Below are 13919 nucleotides of genomic sequence, written 5' to 3'. Positions count from 1 at the left end.
TATTGTGGGAAGCTTGTGGAAGGCTACCCGAAACGTTTGACCCAAGTTAAACAATTTAAAGGTAATGCTACCAAATACTAATTGAGTGTATGTAAACTTCTGATCCACTTAGAATGTGATGAAAGAAATAAAAGCTGAAAGAAATCATTCTCTCTGCTATTATTCTGACATTTCACATTCTTAAAATAAAGTGGTGAGCCTAACTGACCTAAAACAGGGAATTTTTACTAGGATTAAATGTCAGGAATTGTGAAAAACTGAGTTTAAATGTATTTGGCTAAGGTGTATGTAAACTTCTGACTTCAACTGTAAGTGTGTGTGTCTACAGTATGTGTGTGTGTCTACAGTATGTGTGTGTGTCTACAGTATGTCTGTGTACCTGCAGGATGAAGGTTCCCATGACCACGCTACAGAAGATGGGGTTACGGTAGATGGCCTCGAAGACGTTCCTCTCTCCGTGGATCTTCCTGGCATTGATCTCGTTGAACAGCTGCATCATGACGAACACGTTGAACACGATGGTGTAGTGCTCTGACGGTGGCGAGTGAAGAGGCGCGTTACGCCCGCTGTCAATGTTAAAGAAGTTCTCTCCTGGGAGAAGGGAAGAGCAAACAGGATAATATATGTATCTTTTTGTTTAAGCATACTATCTCTTGAGATTTAAATTTAACATTTACATTTTAGTCCTTTAGCAGACCCTCTTATCCAGAGCGACTTAAAGTTAGTGAGTGCATAAATGTTTTATTTTCATACTGGCCCCCCGTGGGAATCGAACCCACAACCCTGGCGTTGCAAACACCATGCTCTACCAACTGAGCTACACAGGATTTCAGTGTGGTCTGACTCCCTGTGTTCCAGCGGGGTCTAACTCCCTGTGTTCCAGCGGGGTCTAACTCCCTGTGTTCCAGCGGGGTCTAACTCCCTGTGTTCCAGCGGGGTCTAACTCTGTGTTTCAGTGTGTGATGGTCTCACCAGCGAACAGCAGGGTGAAGATGATGGTGAGCTGGTAGACGGCGTGACCCAGGATGTTCTTCATCATGGTGCGGGAGATCAGGGGCTTGTTGCGGCCGTACGGCTTCCTCAGCAACAGGGACTCAGTGGGGGGCTCGGTGGCCAGAGCCAGGGATGCCAGGGTGTCCATGATCAGGTTAACCCACAACATCTGCACCGCTTTCAGAGGAGAGTCCTGGAGAGAGGGAGGAAAAGAGGGAGGTAGAGGGGGAGTGGAAGTGTGAGAGAGAGAGAGAGAGAGAGCGGGAGAGAGAGAGGAGGTGTGTGTCGGTGGGTCTTTTTTTCTCTCCATTTCTTATTGAATTTCAAGAAGGATCAAATGGTAAGTGTGTTACCTGTGTGATGCAGGCGCCAGTGAAGGCAACGATGACGGCCACCACGTTGACAGTGAGCTGGAACTGGAGGAACTTGGAGATGCTGTCGTAGACGTTGCGGCCCCACATCACAGCCTTGACGATGCTGGTGAAGTTATCGTCAGTCAGAATGATGTCAGATGCTTCCTTAGCCACATCAGTACCGGCAATACCCTATCAGGAGACAGAGAGGGAGGGGTTACGTTTATAGGGATGACGATGAGGTTGATGATGATGGTAATGGCAGTGATCGTACCCATTATTTTTATACAGTGATGGAAAAAAGTATTTGATCCCCTGCTGATTTTGTACGTTTGCCCACTGACAAAGACATGAGCAGTCTATAATTTGAATGGTAGGTTTATTTGAACAGTGAGAGACAGAATAACAACAACAAAATCCAGAAAAACGCATGTCAAAAATTTTATAAATTGATTTGCATTTTAAATGAGGGAAATAAGTATTTGACCCCTCTGCAAAACATGACTTAGTACTTGGTGGCAAAACCCTTGTTGGCAATCACAGAGGTCAGACGTTTCTTGTAGTTGGCCACCAGGTTTGCACACATCTCAGGAGGGATTTTGTCCCACTCCTCTTTGCAGATATTTTCCAAGTCATTAAGGTTTCGAGCCTGACGTTTGGCAACTCGAACCTTCAGCTCCCTCCACAGATTTTCTATGGGATTAAGGTCTGGAGACTGGCTAGGCCACTCCAGGACCTTAATGTGCTTCTTCTTGAGCCACTCCTTTGTTGCCTTGGCCGTGTGTTTTGGGTCATTGTCATGCTGGAATACCCATCCACGATCCATTTTCAATGCCCTGGTTGAGGGAAGGAGGTTCTCACCCAAGATTTGACGGTACATGACCCCGTCCATCGTCCCTTTGATGCGGTGAAGTTGTCCTGTCCCCTTAGCAGAAAAACACCCCCAAAGCATAATGTTTCCACCTCCATGTTTGACGGTGGGGATGGTGTTCTTGGGGTCATAGGCAGCATTCCTCCTCCTCCAAACACGGCGAGTTGAGTTGATGCCAAAAAGCTCGATTTTGGTCTCATCTGACCACAACACTTTCACCCAGTTCTCCTCTGAATCATTCAGATGTTCATTGGCAAACTTCAGACGGGCCTGTATATGTGCTTTCTTGAGCAGGGGGACCCTGCGGGCGCTGCAGGATTTCAGTCCTTCACAGCGTAGTGTGTTACCTATTGTTTTCTTGGTGCCTATGGTCCCAGCTACCTTGAGATCATTGACAAGATCCCCCCCCCCCGTGTAGTTCTGGGCTGATTCCTCACCGTTCTCATGATCATTGCAACTCCACGAGGTGAGATCTTGCATGGAGCCCCAGGCCGAGGGAGATTGACAGTTCTTTTGTGTTTCTTCCATTTGCGAATAATCGCACCAACTGTTGTCACCTTCTCACCAAACTGCTTGGCGATGGTCTTGTAGCCCATTCCAGCCTTGTGTAGGTCTACAATCTTGTCCCTGACATCCTTGGAGAGCTCTTTGGTCTTGGCAATGGTGGAGAGTTTGGAATCTGATTGATTGATTGCTTCTGTGGACAGGTGTCTTTTATACAGGTAACAAACTGAGGTTAGGAGCACTCCCTTTAATAGTGTGCTCCTAATCTCAGTATAAAAGACCCCTGGGAGCCAGAAATCTTTCTGATTGAGAGGGGGTCAAATACTTATTTCCCTCATTAAAATGCAAATCAATTTATAACATTTTTTAAATGCGTTTTTCTGGATTTTGTTGTTGATATTCTGTCTCTCACTGTTCAAATAAACCTACCATTAAAATTATAGACTGATCATCTCTTTGTCAGTGGGCAAACGTACAAAATCAGCAGGGGATCAAATACTTTTTTCCCTCATTGTATGTTATTACATATTCCCTTTAGGCCTACTAATAATGAATTGCATTTATATAGTGCTTTCGATTAGATCTCAATGGCTTTACAAATGTATGGGGAACTCACCTAATCCACCACCAATGTGTAACACCAATCTACTGTACCCGGCTGATGCATGGCAGCCATTTTGTGCCAGAAGTGACCTCAGTTCGGCAGGCCATCATTAAAAATAAGAATTTGTTCTTAATTGACTTGTCTGGATAAATAAAGGTTAAATAAAAGTTGCAGTCAGTCAGAGACATGAACCAGCTACATCATTGACAGCTGATGAGTGGTGAGCGGTTCAGCACAAAATGGCTGCCGTGCATCAGCCAGGTGGATGAGGGTGAGTAACCAGTACCCACGGTGTTAAGTGTCAAAGTTTGAGTCCTGGTGAAAAGAACTAGCAAGCAAGCCGTCAGCATTTCATTATATGTTGGTACTTCATTCCACCCCTTTAACATCTGCCCTTTTCTCCTCTCAATCATGCGAGTCAATTAACTTTGGAGAAGAAAGGGAAGGAGACAAAGAAAGGCTATTAAAAATATTTCATCTCTCCGCGACCCTTCGTCTACACAGAACATTTGGGGCAACTAATACCCTGGGCTATATCATTATCCTTTATATTTTCAATCACTGTGCTTTTAATTTTCTTTCTCCTTCCCTCAAAGCTTTGTTTAACTCACTTAGGCCATTTTCCTCATTACATACAAGGACAGTGAGTGTTTCATGAAGATCTATGTGGGACTTTGTAATCTCTCTCTCTCCCTCCTTCTCTCTCCCCCCTCCCCCTCCCCCTGGCTGTGGGGTCTCCCCGTTAGCGTGACACGGGCTCAACGAGGGAGTGTAGTCCACTGTTTGGCGGTCGAACGAGATGGCAGGCAGTCTGAATTAATGTGAAGTGGACTATATTGGGCTGGGATTTAACTGAACCACAGGGGTGACTGCTAATCCAAAACAAGGCTCCTCACAACGACATACTGACACGGGCTGCCAAGCACACACAGATAAACACACAGTATAATGGGCAGATACACACAAGCATACGCTTACACATGCACGCTCACACACACACACACACACACACACACACACACACACACACACACGCACACACACTCTAATTCTATAACTCACAAACCCAGAGGTCTTTCTACGAAGGGTGCAGTGTGTGTGTGAATGTAGTGGGGCTTGTCTGGTGATAAGCAGATTTATCCAATCGTTACTCCCTCTAATGATTTAATATCCAATTAATGGGGGCACTTGGAGTAAATTGGAGAGTTGCAGGGATGAGGTTTGGGCAAAATTAGCTTTCCATGGCTGTTGTGTAATCGTAAATACTTAATAGGTTCTCTCTAACAATTATTTTCTAAGAAAATAAGAGGGAGGAAAACTGGAAGGAAAGTAGTGACAAGGGAACCATGAAAACAGACCGACATGAATGGAGAGCATTACCATAGCGAATCCGACATCAGCCTTCTTTAGGGCGGGGCCATCGTTAGTTCCGTCGCCCGTCACAGCCACCACCTGTCGTGTCTCGAGGACGGTGCTGTCCATGATACCTGAGGGAGATGAACAAGACCACACCCCTCAGATCTCAGTACACAGGACAGCAGTATACACATTCACTGAGACAGACATCGAGGGAATTGAATTTTGTTGGACGAACATAACTAACTAATGTCGGTCCCCCAATATTTCGAAATGGCCTTTTTCCCATTTCATTTGCTTTTTCAGTGACGGAAATTCTGTGTTTTTTACGGTTAGTCTGCTAGTCAAGAGTCTCCATATTCATGACCCACACCTGGCATTATGCCTCACCTGGCCTGTACCTCTCTCTCCACCACTCCACCACCCCTAACTGAGATGAAACATGCTAGTCTTTGAAGAAAACTGGGTTGGGCTGAGGGGGATGGCAGTGCTAGAGACCCCTGGGTCCGCTGTGTGTGTCGATCACACATGAAAGAGATAACACATTTTTGGAAGGAGGAGGGGAGGAAAAACAAGAAAAGGAGAGATGTGACCGCTTTAACCCACCTTTGACAAGAGTGTGTTTGTCAGTGGGAGAGGAGCGAGCCAGCACACGCAGCTTGGGCCACACCTTGTCCAGACGCTCTTGCTCCACCTAGAGCACAGGAGGACACAGTCAGAGGGACTGAACCTCGAGCAATGAACAACTTAAACAAGTGCATTCCTCTCAATGTTAGTACTACTACATAACTTAGTCCCCAAGCCTGTCTCACCTCTACTATATCATAATAAAAAGTCCCCTTTCAAAATAAAAGTCCTGTGGTGTGTCTCACCTCTCCCTGGTCGTTACGGATCAGCTGGTTGAACTCTTTGCCCTCCAGACACAGGAAGTCCTCGCCCGGCAACAGGATGCCACACTTGGTTGCTATGGCACGGGCAGTGTTGATGTTGTCCCCGGTAACCATGCGCACGGTGATGCCGGCCCTCTGGCACTTGAGGATGGCATTAGGTACCTTTAGGGGAGGGAGGAGAGAGTCATGACTTGAACTTCACTACAAGGACATTGATCAGCCAGTATTCTGTAGTTATATATCCACTTCACAACAATACATTCTTTGGTATAGTACCAGTGTTGATCTTAGGCCAGTCTGTGTAAGGTATGTTTGTATCTGAGTGTATTCTGTATATATATTCCCCTACACATGTTCCCTACTCCAGTATGCACCAGGGTTAGTCTCAGTATCAGTAAGTGTTGAATGTTATTTTAGTTTCTCTCTCAGCATGACAGTGTGAAGCCTTGACAGCTTTTGCTCATTCGGGCCTGACCTCTCAACCCGCTGTTTATATGAGTCTCTCGCTCTGTGTGTTTGAGTGAGTGTGTATATGTGTCTGTGTGTGTGTGCATGTGTGTGAGCTTGCGTGTGAAGTCCTGTGTAATTATCCACCCTCAGGCATGTAATGAGTCACTTCTCATTAGACCACTCAGATTACTTATTTATAGATCATTAGAAACCCCCCACAGATGTCTGCCTGTCAATCACACCGCTGAACCACAACCAGACACCCCCACCTCCCACCCCCTCTGCCCTCACACAGACCACTAAACATGTTGCTACACTCTTTAAGTAACCCTCCCACACCCCCAAATAACACAGAACCCTAAAGATACAATAGAACCTTGACGCACTATGGTGGAATGCTCCCACAATAGCACTGGCAAACCACCTCATACAAACATCCACTCATGCCCTAATGCAGAACAACTCAGGGGCATGATGGATTGATATGATGATAGTTGTAATTAACTACTTTTGTGGGCATACAGGCAAACTTTATGGAAAACAGGACAATAGACATTATAGAACTCATTAGTTAAAAGGTTGTTCTCCCTCCCTCTTATTTCTGAGGCCAGGCTATTATTTGTCACCGGATGTGGGCAAGGTGTCGCCTCTACTGGAGAGTTTTGACAACTGGAAGAGGGACCCACGCATTAAGGACCAGGGTATGTGAACAGTTGGCTAAACCTATGGGTAAAGAGTTTGAGCTTGTTGCCATAGGTTTATGACCCAAAAGACTGAAATGATAGACCATAATTTCTTTGGAGTTACTTTAATGGCCATTATGCCAAATGGCTGACACTGGGCAATTCCAAACATACTATTCCATCTGATGATGTATCAGTTATAGCCTATATAATAAATGGATACTAACCTACACAGAAAACGCTTCATTTATCTATATGTTTAGTCATGTAATAATCCTGAATAGGTATAATGCTAGTAATCATGCAGACTTTTGAAATCAGTGGAATGCCCGGTGGAAGCAGAGAGATTGCCAAATGTGGAGAGACGAAAACAGAACACAGAAGGCTATTGTATAAAACACCTGTCTCTGGATTACATCTTTAAACTAAGGATAACCCTGGCATCCATGATAGAGAGGGAGAAGCGTTCATGCATGTATACGGGTAAGAGTCTAGCTAAATGATCTGTATGATCTGTATAGTAATATTATTCGTATCTCAGAAATCCATTTGCTAGTTATAGCCTAATGTTAGCTAGCTAACATTGAACCTAGTTGGTTAGCTTTAGCTACCTGCAGATTCATGTGTGGTGCATGGTAGTATGAGTTGGGATTAATTTATGGTTGATTGTTTAGCTAGCTAGCTACAAGTCTAAACAAAATACTCTACTATGCAAGTAACCATTTCACTGTACCGTTTACACCTTCTGTATCCTGTGCATGTGACAACTAAACTTTGATTCTATTTTATATAGTGTGTTACCAGAGACGGTAATGAAGAACAACATGACCTCCAACAAAGTCAGATTAGGATATAGGCCAAGGACTAGATCAAGTGTATTTTTACTACTACTTCTTACTACAACTTTCACCACTTTTATTCTTGAAATGTTTGGTTGTTTACTACACTACCCTATTCATTCTGTATGTGGACACCTGCTCGCCAAACATCTCATTCCAAAATCATGGGCATTAATATGGAGTTGGTCCCCCCTTTGCTGCTATAGCAGCCTCCACTGTTCTGGGATGGCTTTCTACTAGATGTTGGAACATTGCTGCGGGGACTTGCTCCCATTCAGCCACAAGCGCACTTTGAATGGGGGCAGGTAGCGTTCTCCTGGCATCCGCCAAACCCAGATTCGTCATTTGGACTGCCAGATGCTGACGCGTGATTTGGGTGGTGAGTGTTGCAACCGAGGACAGACGATTTTTACGCGCTACATATCTCTGTGGTCCCGTTCTGTGAGCTTGTGTGGCCTACCACTTTGCGGCTGAACAGTTGTTGCTCCTAGACAATTCTTCTTCACAATAACAGCACTTACAGTTGACCGGGGCAGCTCTAGCAGGGCAGACTTGTTGGAAAGGTGGCATCCAATGACGGTTTCATATTGAAAGTCAGTGAGCTCTTCAGTAAGGCCATTCTACTGCCAATGTTTGTGTATGGAGATTACATGGCTGTGTGCTCGATTCTATACACCTGTCAGCAACGGGTGTGGTTGAAATAGCCGAATCCACTAATTTGAAGGGGAATCCACATACTTTTGTATATACAGTGCATTCGGAAAGCATTCAGACCCCTTGACTTTTTCCACATTTTGTTACGTTACAACCTTTGTTCTAAAATGGATTAGATTAAAACAAATTCCTCATCAATCTACACACAATACCCCATAACAACAAAGTGAAAACAGGTTTAGAAATGTTAGCAAATCTTTTCAAAATTAAAAACAGAAATACCTTATTTACATAAGTATTCAGACCCTTTGCTATGAGACCCAAAATTGAGCTCAGGTGCATTCTGTTTCTATTAATTGATTGGAGTCCAACTGTGGTAAATTCAACTGATTGGACATGATTTGGAAAGGCACACACCTGTTTATATTAGGTCCCACAGTTGACAGTGCATGTCAGAGCAAAAACCAAGCCATGAGGTCGAAGGAATTGTCCATAGAGCTCCGAGACAGGATTGTGTTGAGGCACAGATCTGGGGAAGAGTACCAAAAAATGTCTGCAGCCTTGAAGGTCCCCAAGAACACAGTGGCCTCCATCATTGTTAAATGGAAGAAGTTTGGAACCACCAAGACTCTTCTTAGAGCTGGCCGCCCGGCCAAACTGAGCAATCGGGGGAGAAGGGCCTTGTTCAGGAAGGTGACCAAGAACCCGATGGTCACCCTGACAGAGCTCCAGAGTTCCTCTGTGGAGATGGGAGTACCGTCCAGAAGGACAACCATCTCTGCAGCACTCCACCAATCAGGCCTTTATGGTAGAGTGGCCCAGCCAGAGCCCGGACTTGAACCCGATCAAACATCTATGGAGAGACCTGAAAATAGCTGTGCAGCGACGCTCCCCATCCAACCTGACAGAGCTTGAGATGATCTGCAGAGAAGAATGGGAGAAACTCTGCAAATACAGGTGTGCCAAGCTTGTAGCATCATACCCAATAACACTCAAGGCTGTAATCACTGCCAACAGTGCTTTCAACCAAGTACTGAGTAAAGGGTCTGAATACTTATGTAAATGTAATGTTTCAGTTTTTTATTTTTAATAAAATGTCTAAAAACCTGTTTTTGCTTTTTCATTATGGGGTATTGTGTGTAGATTGATGAGGGAAATAAGAATAAGGCTGTAACGTAACAAAATGTGGAAAAAGTCAAGGGGTCTGAATACTTTCCGAATGCACCTTGTAAGATATACTTGGAAGAGGCTAAATCAAGCTAGTCGGATTGATTACTTTCTGGTGTCCTTTTATATGGTACCAAATGCAAAAAAAGTATGGATTCAGGACTGAATGCGATCAGACCATCAGCTTATAGCCCTCCACAGAGCTATGACAGACTTTCCATGAGGGCGGGATATTGGAAATGTAACCTTTTCACATGTGAGTTCCAAATATCTCTAAACGGTCGCCCCAGCGTAAGTTGTTTTATGCACGTGATGTCAGAATGCACTCACTGTTCCAAAATGTGATTGTTAGGCAACAGGACAGTTAACACGCTCTGCCTGCTAATTATCTATAGGCTATGTTTCAACTTGTCAATTTTCTAACAGTTTGAATTGAGGTGTGTTCCGCCTTCTCATTAATTCACATAGAAGTAGGCCATTTCAGTGTTCCGGACAATTTATGTTTGAGGCTTTACTGAGTCAGACAAACTTCCCTCTTCGAGGAGAGTCCTTCCCCATTTTTTCCGCACACCAAGTATGCAGACATTTGTGCAGTCTGGCACATTTTCTGGCTGGTGCTCGCATTGTTGCATTCTTGTTTTCCTTACAAATAATAACTTTGGACATGTGTACATTCCTATCAAATTAAGTGCCTTATTTTCTGTATATCGTGTTGTCGTTTCTACTGTAGCATATGTATATATGTACAGTCGAAGTCGGAAGTTTACATAAACCTTAGCCAAATACATTTAAACTCATTCACAATTCCTGACATTTAATCCTAGTAAAAATGTCCTGTTTTAGGTCAGTTAGGATCACCACTTTATTCTAAGAATGTGAAATGTCAGAATAATAGTAGAGAGAATGATTTATTTCAGATTGTATTTCTTTCATCACATTCCCAGTGGGTCAGAAATGTACATACACTCAATTAGTATTTGGTACTTTGCCACAACTTTGGAAGTATGCTTGGGGTCATTGTCCATTTGGAAGACCCATTTGCGACCAAGCTTCAACTTCCTGACTGATGTCTTGAGATGTTGCTTCAATATATCCACATAATTTTCCTTCCTCATGATGCCATCTATTTTGTGAAGTGCACCATTCCCTCCTGCAGCAAAACACCCCCAGAGCATGCTGCTGCCACCCCCGTGGGTCACGGTTGGGATGGTGTTCTTTGGCTTGCAAGCAACCCCCTTTTCCCTCCAAACATAACGATGGTCATTATGGCCACCAAACAGTTCTATTTTTGTTTCATCAGACCAGAGGACATTTCTCCAAAAAGTACGATATTTGTCCCCATGTGCAGTTGCAAACCGTAGTCTGTCTTTTTTATGACGGTTTTGGAGCAGTGACTTCTTCCTTGCTGAGCGGCTTTTCAGGTTGTGTCGATTTAGGACTCGTTTTAATGTGGGTATAGATACTTTTGTACATGTTTCCTCCAGCATCTTCTCAAGGTCTTTTGCTGTTTTCTGGGATTGCTTTGCACTTTTTGCACCAAAGTACGTTCATCTCTAGGAGACAGAATGTCTCCTTCCTGAGCGGTATGATGGCTGCGTGGTCCCATGGTGTTTATACTTGCGTACCATTGTTTGTACAGATGAACGTAGTACCTTCAGGCGTTTGGAAATTGCTCCCAAGAATGAACCAGACTTGGAGGTCTAAAATGTTTTTTCTGAGGTCTTGGCTGATGTCTTTTGATTGTCCTATGATGTCAAGCAAAGAGGCACTGAGTTTGAAGGTAGGCCTTGAAATACATCCACAGGTACACCTCCAATTGACTCAAATTATGTCAATTAGCCTATCAGAAGCTTCTAAAGCCATGACATCATTTTCTGGAATTTTCCAAGCTGTTTAAAGGCACAGTCAACTTAGTGTATGTAAACTTCTGACCCACTGGAATTGTGATACAGTGAATTATAAGTGAAATAATCTGTCTGTAAACAATTGTTAGAAAAATTACTTGTGTCATGCACAAAGTAGATCTCCTAACCGACTTGCAAAAACTGTAGTTTGTTAACAAGGAATGTGTGGAGTGGTTGAAAAACGAGTTTTAATGACTCCAACCTAAGTGTATGTAAACTTCCGACTTCAACTGTATGTACAGTGCTGCTTGAAAGTATGTGAACCCTACAGGGCTGGTCATTATTTTGCTATAAAATATTAAAATAAACATAAACTCCTTATCTAAACCCCAATTCGTAATAAAGACATTCCAAGTAAATGACAGAAACAACATTGTTTATTTAACAAAAGTAGTTTATTTAACAGAAACTCAGATCTGATGTGTGCAGAAATATGTGAACCCCTTCAGTCAATAACTTGTGGCACCTCCATTAGCAGCAATAACTTGGACTAAACGTCTCCTATAGCCAGTAATCAGTCTCTGACATCTGTTTTGAGGGATTTTTGCCCAATCCTCCTTACAGAACTCAGCCAATTGAGTGAGGTTTGAGGGGTGTCTGGCATGAATTGCCCGCTTCAGGTCCTGCCACAGCATCTCGCATGGATTTAGGTCAGGACTTTGACTTGCCAATCCAAAACACAAATCTTCTTTGTCCTGAGCCATTCTATGGTAGATTTGCTTGAATGCTTTGGGTCATTGTCTTGTTGGAAGACCCATTTTCGGCCCAGCTTTAGCTCCTTGACTGATGGCCTGACGTTCCTTTTCAAGAATCTCCTGGTATACCTCAGAATTCATGGTTCCCTTAATGATGTGGAGTCGTTCAGGTCCAGAGGAGGAAAAGCAGCCCTAGATCTTGACATTCCCACCACCATCCTTGACTGTTGGGATGAGGTTATTTTGGTGGTAGGCAGTGTTGGGTTTTCGCCAAACATAGCAGTGTTGATTGTGACCAAAAAGGTCAATTTTGGACTCATCGGTCCAGAGAATGGACGTCCAGAAACCTTCAGGTTTGTCCAGGTGGTCTCTGGCAAATTTAAGACAGGCAGTTTGGTTCTTTTTTGACAGCAGAGGCTTCTTCCTAGCAACCCTCCCATGAATGGCATTTTGATTCAGAATTCTTCTTATTGTTGCATAGTTTCCTGAGATGCAGCAAGGGAGGTCTGCAAATCTCTAAATGTTATGTTTGAGTTGGCTTTTACCTGATTTATTATTGTTATTGTGGCTCTTGGGGATATTTTGGAAGGGTGTCCACTTCTAGGCAGAGTTGCTGTCATGTTAAATGCTCTCCATTTGTAAATTATTTGCCTCACAGTGGACTGATGGACCTCAAATCTTTTCGAGATGATTTTATAGCCTTCCCCAGACTGATGTGCTCTCACTACCCTCGTCCTGATGTCCTCTGAGATCTCCTTTCCTCTCTGCATGGTGTGCTTTGCATTCACCTGGAAGGGTAACACCAAACTGACCAGGTTTCTTATCCCGCCCAATCTCTTTCCTAACGATCTCTCTTTTGATTGGTTCATTTGGTAGCTAATTATTTACCCACCTGATTCTACATACCTACTTGATTTAACCAATGCAACTTGGGGTTCACTTATGTTTGCACCTGCACTAATTCCTTTTTAATTGTGTTTTTCTACTACATGCATGATTTCCTATACACCAACATATGATACTGGTAAATATAAACCAGTTATTTCAGATCAAAAAGACTGGTTCTGATTAAATGAAGATTTAATGGTAAAAAAAATTATAATCTGTAATTGCACAAGGGGTTCACATTCTTTCAAGCAGCACTGTATGTATGTATGTATGTATGTATGTATGTATGTATGTATGTATGTATGGAGCATAATGTATTTACTGTTTTATTCACGTTTTCAAGTACTGGTGACAAATAATGCATTCAGATTATTGCATACATTGTAATGGACACCTACGATGTGTGTAAAATACTTTTTTGGTATTATGTTGTACTGCTTATAATGAGCTAATGCTAAGCTATTTGTCAGCTATGTGTGGGGCCATGTTTGTTGACATTATACAATGCATTCTGGGTTTCACGTAAACGTCTTCAGACCAAAGATGTTTTAATGAGGTGAAGGAATGGTTCACTTATCTTTCAAGTAAACTTCCAGAAGTGAATGAAGAGAAGTGAATGATCGTAGACGACACACCCCCTTCAACATGCATACTGCAAACAGACCAAACTCATCTTGTCTCCTCTTATTATCTTTGGTTGACGTGGGGGAAAAAAACATGGCGGCGCGCACAAACTGCCCATCGTCGGATTACTTTTGATTTCTAGAAAGTGTTTTACTCAATTATTTCTATCAATGTTGAGCTCACCCGTGATGTGATTAATTATAAATAGTAATTGCTATTAGCTAATTCATATTGTGGTTTCTGTCAGCCGAGAGTTCTCTAAACATGACCGCTTGGTGTTACATCAATCTTTCCTCAGTTAGCGCTAGGACTAATGTAGCCTACATTTTCCAGTTTGGATGATTGTATATGCTGTCGCTACTTCTGTGCATTGAACATTGCATCCAAAAATAAATTGGTCACATTCAGGACATAACTTTATAAGGACTGTGTTTGTGCAAAAAT

At 43.1% G+C, this 13919-nt stretch overlaps 1 protein-coding gene across 10 annotated transcripts in view; it reads right to left on the bottom strand.

Annotated features, from left to right (window-relative positions):
* LOC121575406 (plasma membrane calcium-transporting ATPase 1) overlaps positions 1–13919 on the bottom strand; it is a 138605-nt gene that overhangs the window by 30343 nt on the left and 94343 nt on the right. For all 10 annotated transcript variants that reach the window (XM_041888492.2, XM_041888499.2, XM_041888490.2 and 7 more), the window contains 6 exons: positions 5554–5733; positions 5288–5375; positions 4706–4812; positions 1347–1538; positions 973–1186; positions 380–591 (listed from right to left, as the gene is read on the bottom strand). In XM_041888492.2, the coding sequence (XP_041744426.1) occupies positions 380–591; positions 973–1186; positions 1347–1538; positions 4706–4812; positions 5288–5375; positions 5554–5733 (993 nt within the window). The remainder of the gene's footprint in view (positions 1–379; positions 592–972; positions 1187–1346; positions 1539–4705; positions 4813–5287; positions 5376–5553; positions 5734–13919) is intronic.

The sequence above is a fragment of the Coregonus clupeaformis genome, chromosome 10 (assembly GCF_020615455.1).
Source record: "Coregonus clupeaformis isolate EN_2021a chromosome 10, ASM2061545v1, whole genome shotgun sequence".
Lineage (NCBI taxonomy): Eukaryota > Metazoa > Chordata > Actinopteri > Salmoniformes > Salmonidae > Coregonus > Coregonus clupeaformis.
Note: the sequence above shows the minus strand (reverse complement) of the source record. Positions and strands in the feature narration are given on the sequence as shown.